Below are 25,616 nucleotides of genomic sequence, written 5' to 3'. Positions count from 1 at the left end.
CTTTGATGGCCAACTAGCTCGTATCATCTGAAATGGTATTTGTTCTTAAGTTTTGGATTTAGATTTTTCCTTGAGTAGCCAATAATAGTAAATAGATTTTATGATTTTCAGGATTTTGTGGAAGTAAACACATCTCCACAAAATGGGAGATAGTGACCCATTATACTATTATTGTGGATCTCCACTTTGGGTGAGTATAAATTTGATGTATTTCTCATTAAAATAAACCGAGTAATACCACTTTAGTTTTAGTATAAGCAATAAACATTATGCTTAATAACGTTGAATTTGCATGTGTCAAATACTATGCAGTGCGAAGTACTTTCTGGTATAGGACCCAAATTTGCTTTTATGAATGCTATAACATGCAAGGTTTTTATGTAATTAATATTTTAACTGTTATTTAAAGCTTTTTCTGGCACTCTTAGTACCCTCCTTATGTTGTAAACTTTGCCATCTGGCGTGTGTTCGATTATTTCTGACGTAGAGTTTGATGTATAATCCAAATATACTTTATAAAGCTCTACCCGTTAGGTTTTTTTCTACGTTTCGTGTTCCCTCGTTTTGTTTTGCACTCAATGTGTAAAGTCGAGTGTTTACTCCGCCAAAATCTTGATTTGAATGCAATAAATAGTGAAGGTAGTTAAAAAATAAGTAATTGTAAAGAAATGTAACTTCAGTTGTAAAACAAGATTGGCACAAGGTTTTGTAGCTCTGCAGTGATATCACCCACATCAGCAGATCACGCTCTATTTGATTACTTTCGTCTCTCACGGTACCTTGTTTGATTGTCAAGGTGTTTATACCAGGGCATATCCAGTATTTTTTTCGGGGAGAGGGGGGGGTCACTAAAAAGTTTATAAAACGCATAAAAATTTGTTTAAATGTATTTTCTTACGTTTTTAAGTTGGACAAAAGCTTCGGGGGAGGGGAGGGTTAAACCCTGAACCCCTTACCTCCATGGATACGGCTTTGTGTTTATACAGGTTTGGTTTTGCGAAAGGCATTATTCCCTTTCTTGCGTGACGATTCAGTCAAATAATGTTACAAGTCACTTCAAGAGTAGCTCTCATAACGTGTTCTTTAATGCCTTTAGGGCAATCTCGTGTTCACCAATTTGTCACATTTCCTTCTACTGATGTCACTGATAATCAATATTACAAGACAATACAGAGAAACTAGTTATTACGGAAGAATCACTGCTAGTCTTGAATTATAGCTATTTCCCAAGCCATACTATAGGTATGGCTTCTTATACTAGTCTTGTACCGCTCTCCTCGTATTCTTGTACATACCTCACGCTTATCGCATAGAAGCGAAAAATCGAGATCGTTAGAACCTGGTTTGAAAGGCCTACATCAACCATAATTTATTCCTTAGTATTTTTTTTTGCTAATACTGTACTATACCTTTGTATCGTCTGTCGGGTTCAATGTACAGATGGGAAAGCTACTTTTTCATGCTTCCATGTTTTCTAATTTAAAAAATGTGTCTTATGTCCATATAATGATAATGATTATGTCGAATGACCAAAAATATATAAATGGGTCGCATGAGTAATATTCCATAGTAAATAATATTATTTTTTATTGTATTCCATAGTAAATAAACTCATTTGTTTATCGTTTACGAAGTTCAAGAACTAAAAATATTTATAGTTTTTCTGATATCTAACTTCCCCCTCCTCCGATTTCCAAATTGGGTCCCGCCCCAAATAAAGCGGTTCTCATCTGCCTGATTATGTTTGTCATAAGTTTTATTGCTGTAAACCTCTGCTCTCAATGAAGTTTCGAAGCATAATTAAAAACATATATAAAAATCAAATTTGTACTTAGTGGAATTAAATCAGTAAAAGAAAGAATAAAAAGGCTTTCAACACACAGTCAAACAACCCCAAAGTTACCTTTCAGATTTTTCGCCCTTATCTAAAAATGTATAAATTGTAGCATAACGCCTTTTGAGTTCCTATTGCTGAGTTGAAGTCAGTGATATTTAAGGATCAGCATTTTGAAACCTGCATAGAATATTTACTATGAGGGATTGTTAATTTCTGATCCCATTTCAATTTGGAATAATAAGATGCACCAAGAAAACGACAAAGCTCCAAATTTTGCCAATACACATGCTTAAAGAGTATCATAAGAATTAGCACTCTGTGATGGATTACGGTTAGGGTAAAATCCTAGATGATGGGCTTCATCTATTTTGCAAATTAGTAAAGTTAGGTGAATGCAACTTTCAGGAATGCATACAGAGCGTCAACGATACTCTAGGAAGGTATTTTGAAGTGCTTACCTCCATCCCTTAGCTCTCCAAAGGGCCCTGACCTTTGACAGTCTTTGTATTATAAAAGTGAAACCTAAATACTTTCTAAGACCACACTGCCTATACATGACGTATGAAGCTAGGAGAGGAATGGAAATAATAAATGATAAATAAAACCAAAAAAGGGTGAGAAAACGAGGATTTTGTCAGCCAGTGGTAAGTGGTAAATAATAAATGATAAATAAAACCAAAAAAGGGTGAGAAAACGAGGATTTTGTCAGCCAGTGGTAATTGGCTGACAAAATCCTCGTTTTCTCACTCTTTTTTGATTTTATTTATCATTTATTATTTCCTTTCCTCTCTTAAGTGAAACCTTGAGTAGTGGATCTGATTTTTGAATGAAGCTCAAGGAAAGTGTTTTGACCCTCATAACTTTGCTTAATCCTGACTTATAAGCTGTTGACGATTTGTAAATCTATTTCTTAAATTTGGGAAAAAGCCCTGATATGGCTTAAATTCCTGCTGAAACAATAGGAATTGTTTTCTATGAAATAAAAGGGATAAAATTACGTTTTCCAAACTAGAGGCCAATGGAGAGGAGACTGAAAACCCGTTTGATAGAGTTTGATATCTCTTATGATAAAGACATTTGATCTTCTCTGAAATGGTTTCACAGTTCTAAGTAGGCTATACGACAATCAAGCGTATTTAGCGATGGTTTAATTTTTATAACAATAAAAAAAGAAAAAAATTGAGCAAGTATTTTTGAAATACAACAGCGAACTTCGTTTTTTTAATGGATTTTGGAAAACTAGCACGAGTCCAAGGTCAAAGCCTCCATTTTTGAATAGCCCCCCCCTCCCCAAATAGCTTAAAATGTAATTGTAAACTTACGGAGGGATTTGAACCCGTGGAAACACCTTTATACGTGGCATTTCAGCTTCTATTTCATATTAAAAATCAAGCTATTGAAGAAGGTTATGACCTCATAATCTGGATCTTAAATTTTCTATATTTTTATGACTGGAAATCAATTGTACAGTAACTACTGGTATTATACGGCCAACACTCGAGAAGTGAAGTTAATCCTAATGAAAAATACCAAAACAAGATGATAGTGTAATACTTTAGAAACAAATTTCGGCAATATATTTGCACATTAGGGAGTGGGGGTGGTAACAACCCAACCTAACCCCCGCCTCCCCTAATATGAAAATATATAGCCCAAATTATATAATTCCAATGTATTCTGTCACCCGCCACTTGTTTTCCACTGAGCGTAAGCTAATTCTTTCTCAATACATAGAGATAAAACCGGTTTGTTCTCGAGTTTCAAACAGCGTAAACTTGAGTGTTGGCGGTATAATACTTAAGTATCGTACAGTATTTCAGATCTTTTTGTGCGGTCAAATTATAATTAAATGAAAAAGCCCCCATTAAAGATTGCAAGAAGCAAAGATTTGTGTTGATTACAGTCAGTATGACTGAAGCCTGGTATGAACAAGTTTCTTCCATCCAAATTTATCATGGGTGAGAGCGAGAGATTTCAAGAGGTCAATAACCCCAGGAAATCCATAATTAAAAGTCGATTGTAAAATTGGTGAGGCTCAGAATAAATATTGTACATCCTTGTGAAAATCATTATCCACCACCCTTGAACCCCTTCCTCCCCAATAAATGGTTGTGGCTAAGAGTCATTCACAATGAGGTTTTGCTAATGCTGAGATTTAGCTAGCGCTAATGTGAGCCAATCAGATTTTTCATTGTGCTTTCAGGTTGGCTGAAAAATTAAATGAAACGGCAGCTGGCGTTTACCCCCCCTGGAAAATTCCCCCCGCAGAAAATACCACTCAGGAAAATACGAACCCCCTCCCCCACCGACAATACCCGCCTCATGGAAAGTGCTTTGTAATTGTCGAAGTATAATTTTTGGTAGAGGCCTACATTAAGTGAGTCCTCAATAGGCCCCCCTGATAGGGGTGTATAAATATTTATAAGTGAAAGTTTACTAACATGATTGTTAAAGAGCTATACATTTTTTTGGAACAAAAAAAAATCAGTGTTTGTGGATACCAAGGACTGAACTGATAAAGCCATAACAGAAAGTAAAATCGGAGAACTATGGTCAAAATACTTAACATTTATTGGTGGTAATAGAATTCTTCTTTGCAAAATTAAGGCTGTGTCGAAGAAATTAGATGTTTGCAAAAAAAGGGAAAATGTGTTCATTCATTTAATTAACAGAGGGAATAATATTTGGGCCTTATACATCGCTTTGCCCCATTTACATTAAATTATAATTTCTCTCGATTTCTGGTGGGCTTTTTGGTCCTAGGTAAAAATGTCCTGTTTTGACCATTTTTTTGTAACAGTTTTAGCTATCTTCTATTTGACGATACGTGACTAGACAGGTTTTAGGATTATCCATTTTTGATGAGTGATTGTAACTTGTCACTTGCACATATAGGGCTTTTATAAAAATGTCCTAGAGAAAAAGGAAACGACAAATGCTGTATCATTTTACTGGGTTTGAACTAAATCATGTAAATGAAAAACCGGGTATACAACTTGGTAATTTTTGTGAAGTGTTGTTAGTTTTCTTTGAAAAAAAATAACAGTAAATTCCCACCTTAGTGGCTGCTTTTTTACCATTCCAATAGTTAAAGCGGAGTCAACTTTTATTCGATTAAAAAAGGTTTTCCGGAAAAAGTAAAGATTGATTTTAGAGCTTAAGATGAACATAAATTGGTTACGTAAGACGTCAGGCTTAGAACGAACAGAAATCACTCTGAAAGAACAACTAAAACATAAATCTTGCAGATATTACTACAGGTGAGTGTGTCCTCCCCCCCCCCCAACAAAAATACATAAAGGCTGAATCTTCAGTGGAAATCAAACGTGAAATAGAAATTACGTACTTGTCGTCTTTCTGCTTAAGACACTAATCTGATAACGTTGAAATGGTCTCCAGCCAAAAAAGAGGTTGGCATTTCCGAATTTAGTGAAGTGGGAGGGGACTGGTGGTGGTCCATGGCCCTCCTTCGGCTGTGCATATTTTACTTCACAAATGATCCGTGATCGATCAGGAGTCGTGTAACATTTAACAATCAAGGGTTGTAACATGTCTATACTTATGAAGTTGGGGGGGGCACAGGCCTTCCAATTATGTAGACCAAAATCTCTACCGGATCTGGTTTCAGTAATGTATGATATGCCCGTGGTTCTGCTAAAAGTTATTTATGACGTATTCAGTTAAAATTGGCTATTTGGATAATCTAGGAACCCTGCCAAGGCTGAAAAATGCAATTCAACCCCATATTTGTAAGTAGTGTCTCCAGAACCTTGCTTTGGGCCTTGCAAATATACCTACCAACATCTTCGGTCTGACCTGATTTCTGCGAGATATATTGGGTCCTTAAACAGTACTTTGGATGGAAATCCAACATTAATTTGTGTTTTGATTCGGACAGTCATCTGATAATTTAAAACCACTTCCTTAATCATCCCTGAACAATCCCGATCCGAAAGAAATGCAACATGTCTATATTTCTTCGGATTAGGTGAGGTATGGAAGGGGATTGTGCTACAGAGCTCTGTGGTTAATAGATACATTTCCTTGAGTGGGGTATACATATTCATCAAAATGCAATATGGTATAATTTCAACAAGGTATATTATACCGACATTTGCACTAAAATATTTCAGTGAAGCTTCAGTTTTAAATGGGATGTTTACATATGTCATCCTTTTTCCCTCTGACTGCACAAATCATAATACCTCGGATCTTTCAGACCTTTTCACCATCCTGATTGATTAATAATCTTGAATATTTTATTACTGGAGCTGTACAGATAATGTCCCACCCGGAAGCTTGTTTTTTGGATCGTTGGAGCGTTCTGATTAAGGTGGCTAACTTGAAGTTTTCATCCGAGGCCATGTTGGGCTGAGGGAGCGCATGGGGACGTAAAGGATATTGAAAAGGTGACTGGTTGCCCTCCTATCTGTTTCACCCCTTAAAGCGGATTTCGGAACTTTTATTTTCAATAGAGCTTACAAACGAACCTAAACCCAGCTTTCGATTATCATCCGCTCTGTATGATGATTCACAATAAAAAGAAATATGGGACACTTCTCGCTCTTTTCTAAGTCACTGCTAAATTGTCGTGATTAAATAAAAAGAATAAATAAGTTTCCAGCGAAAACTCAAGAGCTATATGAAAACTGAGGGCGAGCAGAAATTGACTAAAAATCTAAGACGTAAGAACTGATATTCTTGCAACTAAATTTAGTTCTGCTGCCCCGTCAAACCCCTCTAAATGCTAAACTGTTATCTGTGCTTTATTCAGAACTAGTTTTCTTTTTCTATTGTAGAGTTTCAGTACTGGTCAACCGACCAGGAAATAATTCTTTACATCATTATATTTGCAAACAATCAATTTCGTTTCACTAGTTAAATATGGCGCTAATTTTGATAATTGTTTTTTCCTTTTAAATCTATCCTTAAAATTTCCTGATCGCCGAAGAATTCGGTCGTTTAGTCAGTCTCAAATTTAAAGGAGAGGATCTAAAGACTTGAAAGATGTTGGTATGTGCCACAGTATAAAGATATAGCAGTAAGTTTACCGCAAATAATTTCTGGCTCTTCATTCTCGGTGCGAACAAATAGCTCCTCCCACTTATTCTTGCATTAGCGCGTACAAGCAGCCCCTCTCATTTGATCTGCCATCAGCGGTCCAATTACCCTGGAACACGTATTTTTGCAGAAACTTTCTCAAAATGCCTTTGAACCAACATGAGACTTCGAAACCTACTTTTAATTCCTAAAAACATCTAATAATAACATTGCACCGTATCGGAATAAGTAGGAAAGGGGTACCAGTCCGGGGGGGGGGGGGCATAATTTATGCATGTTTTTATTGTTTTTGTCACTGATAATTAAAAAACAGGATTTTTCTCACTTTGATTTATTTTAATGTTTTATTGATTATAATGGGGTCAAAGACGCCTCTTTCAAGGTCGATTTATTTGTTGTTTCCAAGTGTAATGACTCCAGGGGGCAGTTTGCCCATGCGCATTAACGGGGAGAGAGGTGTATTAATCCAGGACAAGAGGGGGAAGTGGATTTCCAAGAACTTGATTTGCATAAATGGAGGGGAGAGGATTTCTGAGAAATTGATTACATAAAAGAAGGGGACAGAATTTCTGAAAAATTGATTTGTATAATCGAGGGGAATTATTGATCTACGAAAGGGGAATTAGAAATGATTTCACTTGTTTCCTAGGAATTATACGGGATTCTAAAGAGATAGAAATTCTATTTTTAAATATGGCTGTTCAGGTCATTAGGCTTATCGATAAATTGATATTCTATCGAAACCATAATAGTGTAGCTAGGAACGTCTTTGAGATGAAGAGATTAACGCGGGAATTTTTTCCTAGGAATTTCAAATGTGACAACGCAGGGATGCCAAAACAAAAGGAACACGCACAAATTACGCTTAGGGATTATTTGGGCGAAACCGTTTTGAGACATTTTAGAAGATTATTTGAGCGAAACAGTTTGAGACTTTTAGAAGATTTAGAAGATGATTTGAGGTGAAACTCCGTGGTCGTTATAATACGCAAGTTCCATTTGAACATTGTTACGAGGTCCCCTACCCAACCTTGTGAGGTCCCCATACCCCAAATGCCCCCCGAGCCCCCAAAGGCCTCCGGGCCCCCAAATGCTCCCCCCCCCAATCCCAAATGTCCCCCGAGCCCCCAAAGGCCCCCGGGCCCCCAAAAGCCCTGGACCCTAAAATGCCCCCGGCCCCCAGAGGCCCCAAGCCCCCAAAGACCCCTCGGGCCCCCGAAGGCCCCCCGATCCCCACCCTTCCTTCTTCCCTTTTTGAATTTTTTAATTTTTTTCGGACTGAATTTTTTAGACTTAGAAATTATCCAACATTTTCCCGGTTTTTTCTTTAACCAATTGGCATAGAGTTTTAGCCTAGAGTCTTAGCTTAGTTTTATTTAGAGTTGAAGTTTACTTTAGTTTTAGTTAAGAGTTTAGAGTTTTAGCTTAGAGTTTTTGTTGAAGTTCTAGTCTAGTTTAGTTTTAGTTAAGAGTTCAGAGTTTTAGCTTAGAGTCTTAGCTTAGAGTTTTAGTTAGTTGAAGTTGAGTTTAGTAATAGTTAAGAGTTTAAGCTTAGAGTCATAGCTTAGAGTTTTAGTTAAAGTTGTAGTTTTAGTTAAGTTTTAGTTAAGAGTTTAGAGTTTTAGCCTAGAGTCTTAGCTTAGAGTCTTAGCTTAGAGTTTTTGATGAAGTTCTAGTTTAGTTTTAGTCAAGAGTTTAGAGTTTTACCTTAGAGTCTTAGATTAGAGTTTTTGTTAGAGTTCTAGTTTAGTTTAGTTTTAATTTAGAGTTATAACTTAGAGTCTTATCTTAGAGTTTTAGTTAGAGTTGAATTTTAGTTTAGTATAATTTAAGAGCTTATATTTTTAGCTTAGAGTCTTAGCTTAGAGTTTTTGTTAGTGTTCTAGTTTAGTTTAGTTATAGTTCAGAGTTTAGAGTTTTTAGCTTAGAGTTTTTGCTGAAGTTATAGTTTAGTTTAGTTTTAGTTAAGAGTTTAGTCTTTTAGCTTAGAGTATTAGCTTAGAGTTTTAGTTAGAGTTGAAGTTTAGTTTAGTAATAGTTAAGAGTTTAGAGTTTTAGCTTAGAGTCTTAACTTAGAGTTTTGTTAGAGTTCTAGTTTAGTTTTAGTTAAGAGTTTAGAGTTGTACCTTAGAGTCTTAGCTTAGAATTTTAGTTAGAGTTGAAGTTCAGTTTTGTTGCAGTTCAGAATTTACAGTTTTTCCTTAGAGTCTTATCTTTTAGTTTTAGTTAATTATGTAGTTTAATTAAGTTTTAGTTAAAAGTTCAGCGTTTGAACTTAGAATCGTAGCTTAGAGCTTTACTTAGAGTTGAAGTTTAGTTTAGATACTTTTAAGAGCTTAGAATTTTTAGCTAAGAGACTTAGCTTAGAGTTTCTGTTAGAGTTCTAGTTTAGTATAGTTTTAGTTAAGAGTTTGGAGTTTTACCTTAGAGTCTTAGTTTAGAGTTTTAGTTAGAGTTGAAGTTTACTTTAGTTTTACTTTATAGTTTTAGCTTAGAGTTTTAGTTAGAGTTGAAGTTTAGTTTAGTTATAGTTTAGAGTTTTAGCCTAGATTCTTAGCTTAGAGTTTTAGTTAGAGTTGAAGTTTAGTTTAGTAATAGTTCAGAGTTTAGAGTTTTAGCTTAGAGTCTTAGCTTAGAGTTTTCGTTAGAGTTCTAGTTTAGTTTTAGTTAATAGCTTATAGTTTTTAGCTTAGAGTCTTAGCTTAGAGTTTTAGTTAGAGTTGAAGTTTAGTTATAGTTAAGAATTTAGAGTTTTAGCCTAGAGTCATAGCTTAAAGTTTTAGTTAGAGTTGAAGTTAAGTTTAGTTATAGTTAAGAGTTGAGAGTTTTAGCATAGAGTCTTAGCTTAGAGTTTTAGTTAGAGTTGAAGTTTAGTTTAGTTATAGTTAAGAATTTAGAGTTTTAGCTTAAAATCATAGCTTAGAGTTTTAGTTAAAGTTGTAGTTTAGTTAAGTTTTAGTTAAAAGTTTAGAGTTTTAGCCTAGAGTCTTAGCTTAGAGTTTTATTTAGAGTTGAAGTTTAGTTAAGTTATAGTTAAGAGTTGAGAATTTTAGCCCAGAGTCTTAGCTTAGAGTTTAGTTTGATTTGAAGTTTCGTTTATCTATAGTTTAGAGTTTGGAGTTGTATCGTTGAGTCTTAGCTTAGAGTTTTTGTTATAGTTGAAGTTTAGTTTAGTTATAGTTAAGAATTTAGAGTTTTAGCTTAGAATCATAGCTTAGAGTTTTAGTTAAAGTTATAGTTAAGTTTTAGTTAAGAGTTTTTAGCTTAGAGTTTTACTTAGAGTTGAAGTTTACTTTAGTTTTAGTAAAGAGTTTAGAGTTTTAGCTCAGAGTCTTAGCTTAGAGTTTTTGTTAGAGTTCTAGTTTAGTTTTAGTTAAGAGTTTTTAGCTTAGAGTCTTAGCTTAGAGTTGTTGTTGAAGTTCTAGTTTAGTTTAGTTATAGTTAAGAGTTTAGAGTTTTAGTTTAGAGTTTTTGTTAGAGTTCTAGTTTAGTTTAGTTTTAGTTAAGAGTTTAGAGTTTTACCTTAGAGTCTTAGCTTAGAGTTTTAGTTATAGTTGAAGTTTAGTTTAATTATATTTAAGAATTTAGAGTTTTATCTTAGAGTCATAGCTTAGAGTTTTAGTTAAAGTTGTAGTTTAGTTAAGTTTTAGCTAAGAGTCTAGAGCTTTAGGCTAGAGTCTTAGCTTAGAGCTTTAGTTAGAGTTGAAGTTTAGTTTAGTTATATTTAAGAGTTTGGAGTTTTTAGCTTAGAGTCTTAGCTTAGAGTATTTGTTAGAGTTCTAGTTTAGTTTAGTTAAGAGTTTTGAGTTTTACCTTAGAGTCTTAGCTTAGAGTTTTAGTTAGAGTTGAAGTTTAGTTTAGTTTTACTTTATATATTGAGCTTATAGTTCTAGTTTAGTTTTAGTTGAGTTTAGAGTTTTGGCTTAGAGTCTTAGCTTAGAGTTTTAGTTAAAGTTAAAGTTTAGTTATAGTTAAGACTTTAGAGTTTTAGCTTAGAGTTTTAGTTCGAGTTGAAGTTAAGTTTAGTTATAGTTTAGAGTTGAGAGTTTTAGCATAGAGTCTTAGCTTAGAGTTTAGTTAGAGCTGAAGTTTAGTTTAGCTATAGTTAAGAGTTTGGAGTTTTAGCTTTGAGTTTTAGCTTAGAGTTTTAGTTAAAGTTTTAGTTCAGTTAAGTTTTAGTTAAGAGTTTAGAGTTTTAGCCTAGAGTCTTAGCTTAGAGTTTTTGTTGAAGTTCCATTTTAGTTTTGTTTTCGTTAAGAGTTTAGACATTTACCTTAGAGTCTTAGCTTAGAGTTTTTGTTAGAGTTCTAGTTTAGTCATAGTTAAGAGTTTAGAGTTTTAGCTTAGAGTTTTAGCTTTCAGTTTTAGTTAGATTTCTAGTTTAGTTTAGTTTTATTTAAGAGTTTAGAGTTTTTAGCCTATAGACTTAGCTTAGAGTTTTTGTTGAAGTTCTAGTTTAGTTTAGTTTTAGTTAAGAGTTTAGAATTTTACCTTAGATTCTTAGATTAGAGTTTTAGTTAGAGTTGAAGTTTAGTTTACTAATAGTTAAGACTTTAGAGTTTTAGCTTAGAGTTTTTGTTAGAGTTCTGGTTCAGTTTAGTTTTAATTAAGAGTTTAGAGTTTTACCTTAGAGTCTTAGCTTAGAGTTTTAGTTAGAGTTGAAGTTTAGTTTAGTTATAGTTAATAATTTAGAGTTTTACCTTAGAGTCATAGCTTAGAGTTTTAGTTAAAGTTGTAGTTTAGTTAAGTTTTAGTTTAGAGTTTAGAGTTTTAGCCTAGAGTCTTAGCTTAGAGTTTTTGTTAGAGTTGAAGTTTAGTTTAGTTTTAGTGAAGAGTTTAGAGTTTTTAGCATAGAGTCTTAGGTTAGAGTTTTTGTCAGAGTTCTAGTTTAGTTTAGTTTTAGTTAAGAGTTTAGTCATAGCTTAGAGTTTTAGTTAGAGTTGAAGTTTAGTTTCGTTATAGTTAAGAGTTTAGAGTTTTAGTTAGAGTTGAAGTTTAGTTTAGTTTAGTTTTACTTTATAATTTTAGCTTAGAGTCTTAGCTTAGAGTTTTAGTTAGAGTTGAAGTTTAGTTATATTTAAGAAATTAGAGTCTTATCTTAGAGTTTTATCCTAGAGTTTATTTAGATTTCAAGTTTAACTAAATTATAGTCGTGAATTTAGAGTTTTAGCTTTAACTCATAGCTTAGAGGCTTTGTTAGAGTTCTAGTTTAGTTTAGTTTTAGTTAAGAGTTTAAAGTTTTAGCTTAGTCATAGCTTAGAGTTTTAGTTAAAGTTGAAGTTTAGTTTAGTTATATTTAAGAACTCAGAGTCTGAGCTTAACGTTTTACTTAGAGTTGAAGTTACCGTTAGTTATAGTTAAGAGTTTAGAGTTTTAGCCCTGAGGCCTAGCCTGTAATTTAGCTAGATCTTGCTTTTAGATAATCCTTTGTTTAGAGTTCGTAGTCTTAGAGTTGAGTCACATCATGGAGTTTTAGATAGATTAGTATGTATGCTTAGTAATAGTTTATAGTAAGTTGTCTTCTCCCAGCGTATTAGAATATAGTCTTATTTAAAGTTGTAGTTAAGTTTTAGTTAAGAGTTTTTAGCTTAGAGTCTTAGCTTGAGTTTTAGTTAGAGTTGAAGTTTACTTTAGTTTTAGTAAAGAGTTTAGAGTTTTAGCTTAGTCTTAGCTTAGAGTTTTAGTTAGAGTTCTAGTTTAGTTTAGTTTTAGTTAAGAGTTTAGAGTTTTACCTTAGAGGCTTAGCTTAGAGTTTTTTTTAGAGTTCTAGTTTAGTTTACTTTTATTTAAGAGATAAGAGTTTTAGCCTAGAATCTTAACTTGGAATTTTGTTGGAGTTCTATTTTATTTTAGGGTTAGTTAATAGCTTAGATTTTTAGCCGAGATTCTTAGCTTAGAGTTTTTATTAGAGTTAAAGCTTACTTTAGTTATAATTAAAAGTTTTGAGTTTTATACTAGACTCATAGCTTAGAGTTTTAGTTAGAGTTTTAGTTTAGTTTTAGTTAAGAGTTTAGAGTTTTACCTTAGAGTCTTAGCTTAGAGTTTTAGTTAGAGTTCTAGTTTAGTTTAGTTAAGAGTTTAGAGATTAGGTTAGGTTAGAGGTTAGGTTTCTCTACGTTTAAGTTAGGTTAGGTTAGCTTATCTTGAGCGCTCATGATAAGCTAACCTAACCTAACCTAACTTAAACGTAGAGACAACCTCTAACCTAACTAACCTAACCTAATCTAACCTATGGTTTTGGTATTTCTATGTAATAATGTGGAATTTTGTGGTTATGTTAGTTTAGTATTGTCATAAATATCTATTGTCCTCCCTCCTCAACTCTAGGCTAAAACTCTTAAGTAAAAATAAACTAGAACTCTAACTAAAACTCTAAACTCTAAACTCTTAACTATGACTAAACTAAACTTCAACTCTAACTAAATCTCAAAGATAGCACTGTAGGCTAAAGCTCTAGACTCTTAACTAAAACTAAACTACAACTCCAACAAAAACTTTAGACTAAGGCTCTAAGTTAAAACTCTAAACTCTTAACTACAACTAAACTTCAAGTCTAAGATAAAACTCTAAACTCTTATCTAAAGCTAACCAAAACTAAAACTCTAAATTAAACTCAAAGCTAGGACTCTGGGATAAAACTCTTAACTATAACTAAACTAAACTAGAACTCCAGCTAAAATTCTAAGCTAAGACTCTAAGGTAAAACTCTTAACTAAAACTAAACTAAACTAGAACTTAAACTCTTAACTAAAACTAAAGTAAACTTGACCTTTAGCAAAAACCATAAGCCAAGACTCCAGTCTATAGACTCCAAACTCTTAAATAAACTAAACTTCAACTCTAACTAAAACTCTAAGATATGAATCCAATGTAAGACTCTAAACTCTTAACTATATCTAAACTAAACTACAAATCTAACTAGAACTCCAATGTAGTACTCTAGACCACAACTCTAAGATCTCAGCTAAAAATAAACTAAAGTAGAAATCTAAATAAAAATCTGAGATTAGCATCTAATGTAAAACTAAAAACTCTTAACTAAAAGTTAACTAAACTGGAGCTCTAAATAAAACTATAAGCTAAGACTCAAAGGTAAAACTCTAAACTATTAAATATAAAAAAACAAAACTATAACTCTAACTAAAAATTTAAGCTACAAACCCTAAAATCTAAACTGAAACTAAACTAAACTAGAGCTCTAACAAAACTCTAAGATATGACTCTAAGCTAAAACTCTCAACTCTTAGCTAAAACTAAATTATACTTCAACTCTAACTAAAACTCTAAGCTATGACTCTAATATAAAACTCCAAACCCTTAACTATATCTAAACTAAACTTCAACTCTAACTAAACTCTAAGGTAAGAATCTAGGCTAAAACTCTCAACTCTTAACTATATCTAAACTAAACTTCAACTCTAACTAAAACTCTAAGCTAAGACTCTAGTCTAACACTCTCAACTCTTAACTATAGCTGAACTTAACTTCAAATTTGACTAAAACTCTAAGCTATGACTAAGCTAAAACTTTAAACTCTTAAATAAATCTAAACTAAACTATAACTATAACAAAACCTATAAGCTAAGACTCTAATATAAGACTAAAATATTAACTAATATTTAACTAAACTTCAAATCTAACTAAAACTGTAAGCTAAGACTCTAGGCTAAAACTCTAAATTCTTAGCTATAACTCAACTAAACTTCAACTCTAACTAAAACTCTAAGCTAAGACTCTAAGCTAAAATTATAAAGTAAAACTAAACTTCAACTCTAACTAAAACTTTAAGCTAAGACTCTAAGGTAAAACTCTAAACTCTTAAGTAAAACTAAACTAGAACTCTAACAAAAACTCTAAGCTAAGACAAGCTAAAAACTCTAAATTCTTAACTAAAACTAAACTAAACTTCAACTCTAACAAAAACTCTAAGCTAAGACTCTAGGCTAAAACACTAAACTCTTAAATTAAACTTAACTAAACTATAACTTTAACTAAAACTCTAAGCTATGTCTCTAAGGAAAAACTCTAAACTAATAAATATAAAGAAACTAAACTACAACTATCAAAAAAACAATACTATAATAATTTAAGCTAAAAGCAATCAAAGATAAAATATAAATATGCTAAAAGAAAACTAACGCTAAAAATATAATCTCATTATATAAGATCCATATTTTAAATCAAAATAAAATACACCATAAATTCAACAAAACTATAAGATAAGACTCTCAACTTAAAAATCTAAACTCAAACTAAATTAAACTTCAACTCTAACTAAAACTCTAAGCTAAGACTCTAAGGTAAAACTCCAAACTCTTAACTATAACTAAACTAAACTAGAACTCCTAAGCTAGGACTCTAAGGTAAAACTCTAAACTCTTAACTAAAACTAAAATAAACTAGAACTTCAACAAAAACTCAAGCTAAGACTCTAAGCTAAAACTCTAAACTCTTAACTAAAACTTAACTGAACTACAGCATTAACTAAAACTCTAAGCTAAAACTCTAAGCTAAAACTCTAAATTATTAATTATAACTAAACTAAACTTCAACTCTAACTAAAACTCTAAGCTAAGACTCTAAGATAAAACTCCAAACTCTTAACTATAAATAAACTAAACTTCAACTCTAACTAAAACTCTAAGCTAAGACTCTAGGCTAAAACTCTCAACTCTTAACTATAACTAAACTAAACTTCAACTCTAACTAAAACTCTAAGCTAAGACTCTAAGCTAAAACTCTAAACTCTTAACTATAACTAAACTTCAACTCTAACTAAAACTCTAAGCTAAAACTCTATACTCAACTAAAACTAAACTAAACTAGAACTCTAAGCTAAAACTATAAAGTAAAACTAAACTAAACTTCAACTCTAACTAAAACTCTAAGCCAAGACTCTAAGGTAAAACTCTAAACTAAAACTAAACTAAACTAGAACTTAAACAAAAACTATAAGCTAAGACTCTAAGCTAAAAACTCTTAACTATAACTAACCTAAACTGCAACTCTAACAAAAACTCTAAGCTAAGACTCTAGGCTAAAACTCTAAACTGTTAACTAAAATTTAACCAAACTACAACTTTAACTAAAACTCTAACCTATGACTCTAAGCTAAAACTATAAATTCTTAAGTATAACTAAACTAAACTTCAACTCTAACTAAAACACTAAGCTAAGATTCCAAGGTAAAACTCTAAACTCATAACTAAAACTAAACTAAACTAGAACTCTAACAAAAACTCTAAGCTATAACTCTAAACTCTTAACTATTACTAAACTAAATTTAAACTCTAACTAAAACTCTAAGCTAAAAGTCTAAACTCTTAACTAAAACTAAACTAAAGTAGAACTTCAACAACAACTCTAAGCTAAGACTCTAAGCTAAAACTCTAAACTCTTAACTAAAACTAAACTAAACTAGAAGTCTAACAAAAACTCTAAACTCTTAACTAAAGTAAACTTCAACTCTAACTAAAACTCTAAGCTAAGACTCTAAGGTAAAACTCCAAACTCTTAACTATAACTAAACTAAACTAGAACTCTAACAAAAACTCTAAGCTAAGACTCTAAGGTAAAACTCTAAACTCTTAACTAAAACTAAAGTAAACTAGAACTTCAACAAAAACTCTAAGCTTAGACTCTAGGCTTAAACTCTAAACTCTTAACTATAACTAAACTAAACTATAACTTTAACTTAAACTGTAAGCTAAGATTCTAAGCTAAAAACTCTAAATTCTTAACTAAAACTAAACTAAACTTGAACTCTAACTAAAACTCTAAGTTAAGACTCAAAGCTAAAACTCCAAACTCTTAACTATAGCTAAACTAAACTTCAACTCTAACTAAACTCTAAGCTAATACTCTATGCTAAAATTCTAAATTGGTAACTAAAACTAAAGTTAACTAACACTCAGCCTAAAACTCTAAGCTAAGACTCTAAGCTAAGACTCTAGGCTAAAACTCTAAACTCGTAACTAAAACTTAACTAAACTACAACTTTAACTAAAACTCTAAGCTATGATTCTAGGCCAAAACTCTAAATTCTTAACTATAATTAAACTAAACTTCAACTATAACTGAAACTCTAAGCTAAGACTCAAAGCTAAGACTCAAAACTAAAACTCCAAACTCTTAACTTTAGCTAAACTAAACTTCAACTCTAACAAAACTCTAAGCTAAGACTCTAGGCTAAAACTCTCAACTCTTAACTATAACTAAACTTAACTTCAACTCTAACTAAAACGCTAAACTAAGACTCTAAGCTAAAACTCTAAATTCTTAACTATAACTAAACTTCAACTCTAACTAAAACTCTAAGCTAAGACTCTAAGGTAAAACTCTTTACTAAAACTAAACTAGAACTCTAACAAAAACTCTAAGCTAAGACTAAGCTAAAACTCCAAACTCTTAACTATAACTAAACTAAACTTAAACTCTAACAAAAACTCGAAGCTTAAGAATCTAGACTAAAACTCTAAACTCAACTATAAATAAAATAAACATCAACTCTAACCAAAACTGTATGAAAAGACTACAAGATAAAAATCTATAGTAAGACTAAGCTAAACTTCAAATCTAATTAAAACTCTTAGCTAAGACTAAGGTAAAACTCGAAACTCAACTAAAACTAAACTAAACTAGAACTCTAACAAAAACTCGAAGCTAAGACTCTAAGCTAAAAACTCTAAACTCTTAACTATAACTAAACTAAACTTCAACTCTAACTAAAGCTCTAAGCAAAGACTCTCAGCTAAAACTCTAAACTCTTAACTATAACTAAACTAAACTTCAACTCTAACTAAAGCTCTAAGCTAAGACTCTCAGGTGAAACTCTAAACTCTTTACTAAAACTTAACTAAACTACAACTTTAACTAAAACTCTAAATTCTTAACTATAACTAAACTAAACTTCAACTCTAACTAAAACTCTAAGCTAAGACTCTAAGGTAAAACTCTAAACTCTTAACTAAAACTAAACTAGAACTCTAACAAAAACTACAAGTTAAGACTCTAAGCTAAAACTCTAAATTCTTAACTATAACTAAACTTCAAGTCTAACTAATACTCGAAGCTAAGACTAGGCTAAAAACTCTAAACTCTTAACTAAAACTAAAGTAAACTAGAACTTCAACAACAACTCTAAGCTAAGACTCTAAGATAAAAACTCTTAACTATAACTAAACTAAACTAGAACTGTAACTAAAACTCTAAGCTAAGACTCTAAGCTAAAAGTCTAAGCTGTTAACTAAAACCGAGGTAAACTTTAACTCTGAATAAATCTCTAAGCTAAGACTCCAAAGTAAAACTCCTTACCATTAACTAAAGCTAAACTAAACTAGAATTCTAACAAAAACCCTAATATAAAACTATAAGTTCAAGATCCAAACTCTTAACTAAAACTAAACATAACCAGAACTTCAAAAAAAACTCTAAGATAATAGTCTAAGATAATACTACAGGCTAAAACTATGCAATCTTAACTAAAACTTAACTAAAACTACAACTTTAACTAAAACTCTAAGCTATGAATAAGCTAAAACTCTAAATTCTTAACTATTACTAAACTAAACTTCAACTCTAACTAAAACTCTAAGCTAAAACTCTAAACTCTTCACTAAAACTAAAGTAAACTTCAACTCTAACTAAAACTCTAAGCTAAGACTCTAAGGTAAAACTCTAAACTCTTAACTATAACTAAACTAGAACTCTAACAAAAACTCTAAGCTAAGACTCTAAGGTAAAACTCTAAACTCTTAACTAAAACTAAACTAAACTAGAACTTCAACAAAAACTCTAAGCTAAGACTCTAAGCTAAGACTCTAGGCTAAAACTCTAAACTCTTAACTAAAACTACAACTTTAACTAAAACTCTAAGCTAAGACTCTAGGCAAAAACTCAAAACTCTTAACTATTACTAAAATAAATTTAAACTCTAACTAAAACTCGAAGATAATACTTTAAGATAAAAATATGAAGTAAAACTATACTAAACTTCAACTCTAACTAAAACTCTAAGCTAAGACTCTAAGGTAAAACTCTAAACTCTTAAATAAAACTAAACTAAACTAGAACTAACTAGAAACAAAAACTCTAAGCTAAGACTCTAAGCTAAAAACTCTAAACTCTTAACTATAACTAAACTAAACTTCAACTCTAACTAAAGCTCTAAGCTAAGACTCTGGGCTAAAACGCTAAACTCTTAATTAAAACTTAAATAAACTACAACTTTAACTAAAACTCTAGGCTATGACTAAGCTAAAACTCTTAAATTCTTAACTATAACTAAACTAAACTTCAACTCTAACTAAAACTCTAAGCGAATACTCTAAGGTAAAACTCTAAACTCTTAACTAAAACTAAACTAGAACTCTAACAAAAACTCTAAGTTAAGACTCTAAGCTAAAACTCTAAACTCTAAACTATAGCTAAAATTAACTTCAAATCTAACAAAAACTATAAGCAAAGAGTCTAGCCTAAAACTCTTAACTATTACTAAACTAAACTTCAACTCCTAACTAAAACTAAACTAAACTTCAACTCTAACTAAATCTGTAAGCTAAAATACTAAGCTGAAACTCCAAACTTTTAACCAAAACTTAACTAAACTAGAATTCTAACAAAAACTCTAAGCTAAAACTCTAAACTCTTAACTAAAACTAAACTAAACTAGAACTCTCAACTAACAACTCTAAGCTAAGACTCTAAGGCTAAGGCTGTAAAATATTACCTGTAACTTAACTAAAACTACAAATCTATCTACCATTCTAATATAATACACTAATATAAAACTCTACATTATTAATAATTACCGAACTAAACTTTAGCTCTAATTAAATATCTCAACCAAGACTCAGGGGTGGAAGACTTAAGATATAAACTATAACTAAACTGAAATAGAACTTTAACTAAAACTCTAAGCTAAAACTCAAAGCTAAAACTCCAAACTCTTAACTATAGCTAAACTAAACTTCAACTCTAACTAAACTCTAAGCTAAGACTCTAAGCTAAAACTATAAAGTAAAACTAAACTAAACTTCAACTCTAACTAAAACTCTAAGCTAAGACTAAGGTAAAACTCGAAACTCAACTAAAACTAAACTAAACTAGAACTCTAACAAAAACTCGAAGCTAAGACTCTAAGCTAAAAACTCTAAACTCTTAACTATAACTAAACTAAACTTCAACTCTAACTAAAGCTCTAAGCAAAGACTCTCAGCTAAAACTCTAAACTCTTAACTATAACTAAACTAAACTTCAACTCTAACTAAAGCTCTAAGCTAAGACTCTCAGGTGAAACTCTAAACTCTTTACTAAAACTTAACTAAACTACAACTTTAACTAAAACTCTAAGCTATGCCTCTAAACTAAAACTCTAAATTCTTAACTAAAACTAAACTAAACTTCAACTCTAACTAAAACTCTAAGCTAAGACTCTAAGGTAAAACTCTAAACTCTTAACTAAAACTAAACTAGAACTCTAACAAAAACTCCTAGCTAAGACTCTAAGCTAAAACTCTATAAAATCTTAACTATTACTAAACTAAACTTCAACTCTAACTAAAACTCGAAGCTAAGACTCTAAGCTAAAACTCTAAACTCTTAACTAAAACTAAACTAAACTAGAACTTCAACAAAAACTCTAAGCTAAGACTCTAAGCTAAAAACTCTTAACTATAACTAAACTAAACTAAACTAGAACTGTAACAAAAACTCTAAGCTAAGACTCTAAGCTAAAACTCTAAACTCTTAACTAAAACTAAAAGAAAACTTCAACTCTAACTAAAACTCTAAGCTAAGACTCTAAGGTAAAACTCTAAACTCTTAACTATAGCTAAACTAAACTAGAACTCTAACTAAAACCATAAGATAAGACTAAAATGTCAAGATCCAAACTCTTAACTAAAACTAAACTTAACCAGAACTTCAAAAAAAACTAGAAGATAAGAGTCTGAGATAATATTACATTCTAAAACTATGCATTCATATCCATAAGGTAACAGAGACTACAAGTTTCAATACAACTGTAATGTATGACTGTAAGCTAAAACTCTAAATTCTTAACTATTACTAAACTAAACTTCAACTCTAACTAAAACTCTAAGCTAAAACTCTAAACTGTTCACTAAAACTAAAGTAAACTTCAACTCTAACTAAAACTCGAAGCTAAGACTCTAAGGTAACACTCTAAATTCTTAACTATAACTAAACTAGAACTCTAACAAAAACTCTAAGCTAAAACTCTAAACTCTTAACTATAACTAAACTAAACTAGAACTTCAACAAAAACTCTAAGCTAAGATTCTAAGCTAAGACTCTAGGCTAAAACTATAAACTCCTATCTAAAACTACAACTTTAACTAAAACTCTAAGTTAAGACTCTAGGCTAAATCTCTAAACTCTTAACTATTACTAAACTAAACTTCAAGTCTAACTAAAACTCTAAGCTAAGATTTTAAGCTAAAACTATAAAGTAAAACTAAACTAAACTTCAACTCTTACTAAAACTGTAAGCTAAGACTCTTATGTAAAAATCTAAACTATCAACTAAAATTAAACTAAACCATAACTATAACAAAAACTCTAATCTAAGACTCTAATCTAAAAACTCTAAACTCTTAACTATAATTAAACTAAACTTCCACTATAACTAAACCTATAAGCTAAGGCTCTAGGCTAAAACTCTAAACTCTTAACTAAAACTAAACTAAACTACAGCTTTAACTAAAACTCTAAGCTATGACTAAGCTAAAACTCTTAAATTCTTAACTATAACTAAACTAAACTTCAACTCTAACTAAAACTCTAAGCGAAGACTCTAAGGTAAAACTCTAAACTATTAACTAAAACTAAACTAGAACTCTAACAAAAACTCTAAGTTAAGACTCTAAGCTAAAACTCTAAACTCTTAACTATAAATAAACAAAACTTCAACTCCAAAAAAAACTCTAAGCTAATACTCTAAGCTAAAAATATAAACTATTAAATAAAACTAAAGTAAAATTCAACTCTGACTAAAAATCTAAGCTAATACTATAAGGTAAAACTATAAAATATTAAATATAAATAAACTAAACTATAACTCTAAAAAAAACTCTAAGTTAAAACTCTAAACTCTTAACTAAAACTAAACTAGAACTTCAACAACAACTCTAAGCTAAGACTATTCTAAAAATATAAACTATGAAATAAAAATTAAATAAAACTTTAAATAAAAATTTAAGGTATTACTCTAATATAAAACTACGCACTATTAACAATTACTAAACTAAACTTTACCTAGAACTAAAAATCTAAGCTAAGAGTCTAGGATAAAACTCTAAACTCTTAACTAAAACTAAACTAGAACTTCAACAAAAACTCTAAGCTAAGACTAAGCTAAAAACTCTAAACTCTTAACTAAAACTAAACTAAAATAGAAATCTAACAAAAACTCTAAGCTAAGACTCTAGGCTAAAACTCTAAACTCTTAACTAAAACTTAACTGAACTAAAACTCTAACTAAAACTCTAAGCTAACACTCAAAGATAAAACTCCAAACTCTTAACTATACCTAAAATAAACTTCAACTCTAACTAAACTCTAAGCTAAGGCTCTATGCTAAAACCCTAAACTCTTAACTAAAACTGAAGTAAACTTCAACTCTAACTAAAACTAAGCTAAGACTCTAGGCTAAAACTCTGCCCATGGGTTAAAGAAAAAACCGGAAAAATGTTGGATAATTTTTAAGTCTAAAAAATTCAGTCCGGAAAAACTTAAAAAAATTCAAAAAGGAAGGGAGGGGCTCGTGGGCCTTTGGGGGCCCGGGGGGGTACTTGGGGGCTTGGGGACCCGGGGTGGGCCTTTGGGGACCCGGGGGAATTTTAGGGTCCAGGGGCATTTGGGGGCCCGGGGGCCTTTGGGGGCTCGGGGGACATTGGGGGTTGGGGTATGGGGACCTCACAAGGTTGGGTAGGGGACCTCACAACACTGTTCAAATGGAACTTGCGTATTATAACGACCAGGGAGTTTCACCTCAAATCATCTTCTAAATCATCTTCTAAAAAGTCAAACTGTTTCGCTCAAATAATCTTCTAAAATGTTTCAAACGGTTTCGCCCAAATAATCCCTAAACGTAATTTTTGCGTGTTCCTTTTGTTTTGGCATCCCTGTGCTGGCACATTTGAAATTCCTAGGAAAAAATTCCCGGGTTAATCTCTTCCTCTCAAAGATGTTCCTAGCTACACTATTATGGTTTCGATAGAATATCAATTTATCGCTAAGCCTAATGACCTAAGATACCACTTTTTAAAATAAATTTCTATCTACTTAGAATCCCATGTAATTCCTAGGAAACAAGTGCTGACATTTCTAATTCCCCTTTCGTAGATCAATAATTCTCATCGATTATGAAAATCAATTTTGTATAATTCTGTCCCCTTCTTTTATGTAATCAATTTATCAGAAATCCTCTCCCCTTCATTTATGCAAATCAAGTTCTCGGAAATCCACTTCCCCCTCTTGTCCTAGATTAATACACCTCTCCCCCCGTTAATGCGCATGTGCAAACTTCCCCCTGGAGTCATTACACATGGAAACAACAAATAACTCGACCTCGAAAGAGGTGTCATTGACCCCATTAGAATCAATAAACCAAGTAAATACATCAAAGTGAGAAAAATCCTTTTTTTTCATTCTTAGTGACAAAAACCATAAAAAACATGCATAAATTATGTCCCCCCGGACTGGTACCCCCTTCCCTACTGGAATATATTAATTTAAAATTAGTTTCTTCAAAATTTAGTGTTCCAACGTTGAAGCCAAGTTTCTCGTTCAAGAGAAATCTGACTTGTCTACCCGTGAAAAGATCTAATGTCGCTTATGTTTTTACGTTCTCTGGAGCACTCGCACCTCGGTCCGGGTTTTTATAATGGGTGAGATAGGGAAAGATCATACTGCCTATAATATATATACTGTGGTATGTACTATGTACTATGCTTCAAAAAGTACTCACTGGCCACTAATATCTTCATTTTCCTCCATCTTAAAGTGACTTTAAAACAGTATTCTTGAAGGAGAAGTCTTGGAACAATCTTTAGACAGGACTTGTCTCCCAGGACACTGCATGCGGGTGTTGATGAAGGTCAATTCGAGCAATGATTATTACTTGAAAAATTGTATAAAACTCTAGTGAAATTTATATTTGACTCTGTTTATTCTTCCTCTTTCAGGATGCAAATATAACTTGGAATACGGACAATCCCGATTTTACTGACTGTTTCCAAAAGACAGTTTTAGTTTGGGTGCCTTGCATTTGGCTCTGGCTTTTTAGTTTATTAGAAGTATATTATATATATTCAAGCAAAACAAGACTTATACCTTGGACAGCTCTTAATATCATCAAAACGGTAAGGGGTTTTTAATTCAAGTGTGCTTATGAATATGTAATTCCGGGCCCCGATCCTAATATTTAAGAACATTGGATGCGAATAGTAGGGGTGTTTGCGTCCTTTGAAACTTATGCCTAAGAGTATATATTTTTTAGCTATTTTTCAGTAAACCTGAAATCAGATACTTGATGTGAGAAAAGTTTTCTCTAATGTTGCTTCTTTTACTAACTTTTCCCTTTGGTATACGAGTTCTACTCTCCCTCGCCAACGGAAACATGTAAAATGTTGTAATGTATTGATATTTACAGTAAAGGACATTGAACCTTAATATTTAAGAAAATTGGATGCAATTTTCTACTCTTCAAAATTGTGTTCTTGTGTGTATGCTCTTCAAAACTTAAGCCAGGCCGGAGACTGTGTATCCTTTAGCTGTTTTTGCAGTGGACCTGAAACCTTACACTTGAAGCTAGAATGTGTTTCTCTACTTTCGCAACCTCAGCCTTGAAGGCTCACTGACGGGGTTTTGGGTATTATCAAACGGTAAGCGCTTATCAATTCTAGTCGCCTAATAATTGTCTATGTCTGTAACTCCCAAACAATCACTAAACTGCAGCTTTGAAGACAATTTTATGGATTATATAGTAGTATCTGAAGTCATGCGACCGTTTCTCATATTACGATGCGCAAATTCAGTTAAGATGTTCACAAATTTTATCCAAATGTTTGGTGAGTCTACTATGTCTCATGGCTGGGGTGTTGAGTCGATTTTTTTAGGGTGGGGATGGAAGGGGGGGGGCTTCAAATTATGTGTTTGGGGAAGGAGGCAAAAATATTCTGTTTACCTGGCTCTTGCAAATGGGTTTACTTAGCCGTTTTTTTATGGAAGCGTATTACCAGGACCAGGCTCCAACCCTAATCAAGTATATTGATTGATGGTAATAAGAGTGAGTGTCAGATGCTATTCAATGCTGAATTCTAAATGTATGGTTCTTAAGCTTTTAGTAAACCAGAATTACCAAAGTTATTTTTATTTTGGGCGAAAATTTTCTATCCGTCAGTAATTTAGTATTAGTTAGGCTTATTTCTGTACAGAAATTCTACTCAGGCTAACTTTCTATTCTACAAATAGGGGGGGGGGGGTCAATGTTTGCCTCATCATTATAGTTGTTCCTTACAAAAGCCGTGTTCTTTCTAATAAAGAAGCTTTTATGTTCCTGTCCGTCGTATTTTAAGATTTTGCTAAGTGTAACACCCTACCACCGAATTGAATCACTTCGAATCGGTATGGTCTGAAATGATCCTAATATGCTTACTCAGTAAATCCAATGGGACGGTGTCAATTTAAAGTGACC

The 25,616-nt window shown here is 32.0% G+C and overlaps 1 protein-coding gene across 6 annotated transcripts in view; it reads left to right on the top strand.

Moving 5' to 3' along the window:
* Nucleotides 1-25,616, top strand: part of MRP (Multidrug-Resistance like Protein 1) — a 175,237-nt gene that overhangs the window by 28,295 nt on the left and 121,326 nt on the right. For all 6 annotated transcript variants that reach the window (XM_089089429.1, XM_089089428.1, XM_089089427.1 and 3 more), the window contains exons 2-3: nucleotides 112-190; nucleotides 24,106-24,282. In XM_089089429.1, coding sequence (XP_088945555.1) covers nucleotides 143-190; nucleotides 24,106-24,282 — 225 coding nt within the window. In that variant the 5' untranslated portion in view covers nucleotides 112-142. The remainder of the gene's footprint in view (nucleotides 1-111; nucleotides 191-24,105; nucleotides 24,283-25,616) is intronic.

The sequence above is a fragment of the Artemia sp. Qi Xiang Cuo genome, chromosome 5 (assembly GCF_049724085.1).
Source record: "Artemia sp. Qi Xiang Cuo chromosome 5, ASM4972408v1, whole genome shotgun sequence".
Classification (NCBI taxonomy): Eukaryota; Metazoa; Arthropoda; class Branchiopoda; order Anostraca; family Artemiidae; genus Artemia; species Artemia sp. Qi Xiang Cuo.
Note: the sequence above shows the minus strand (reverse complement) of the source record. Positions and strands in the feature narration are given on the sequence as shown.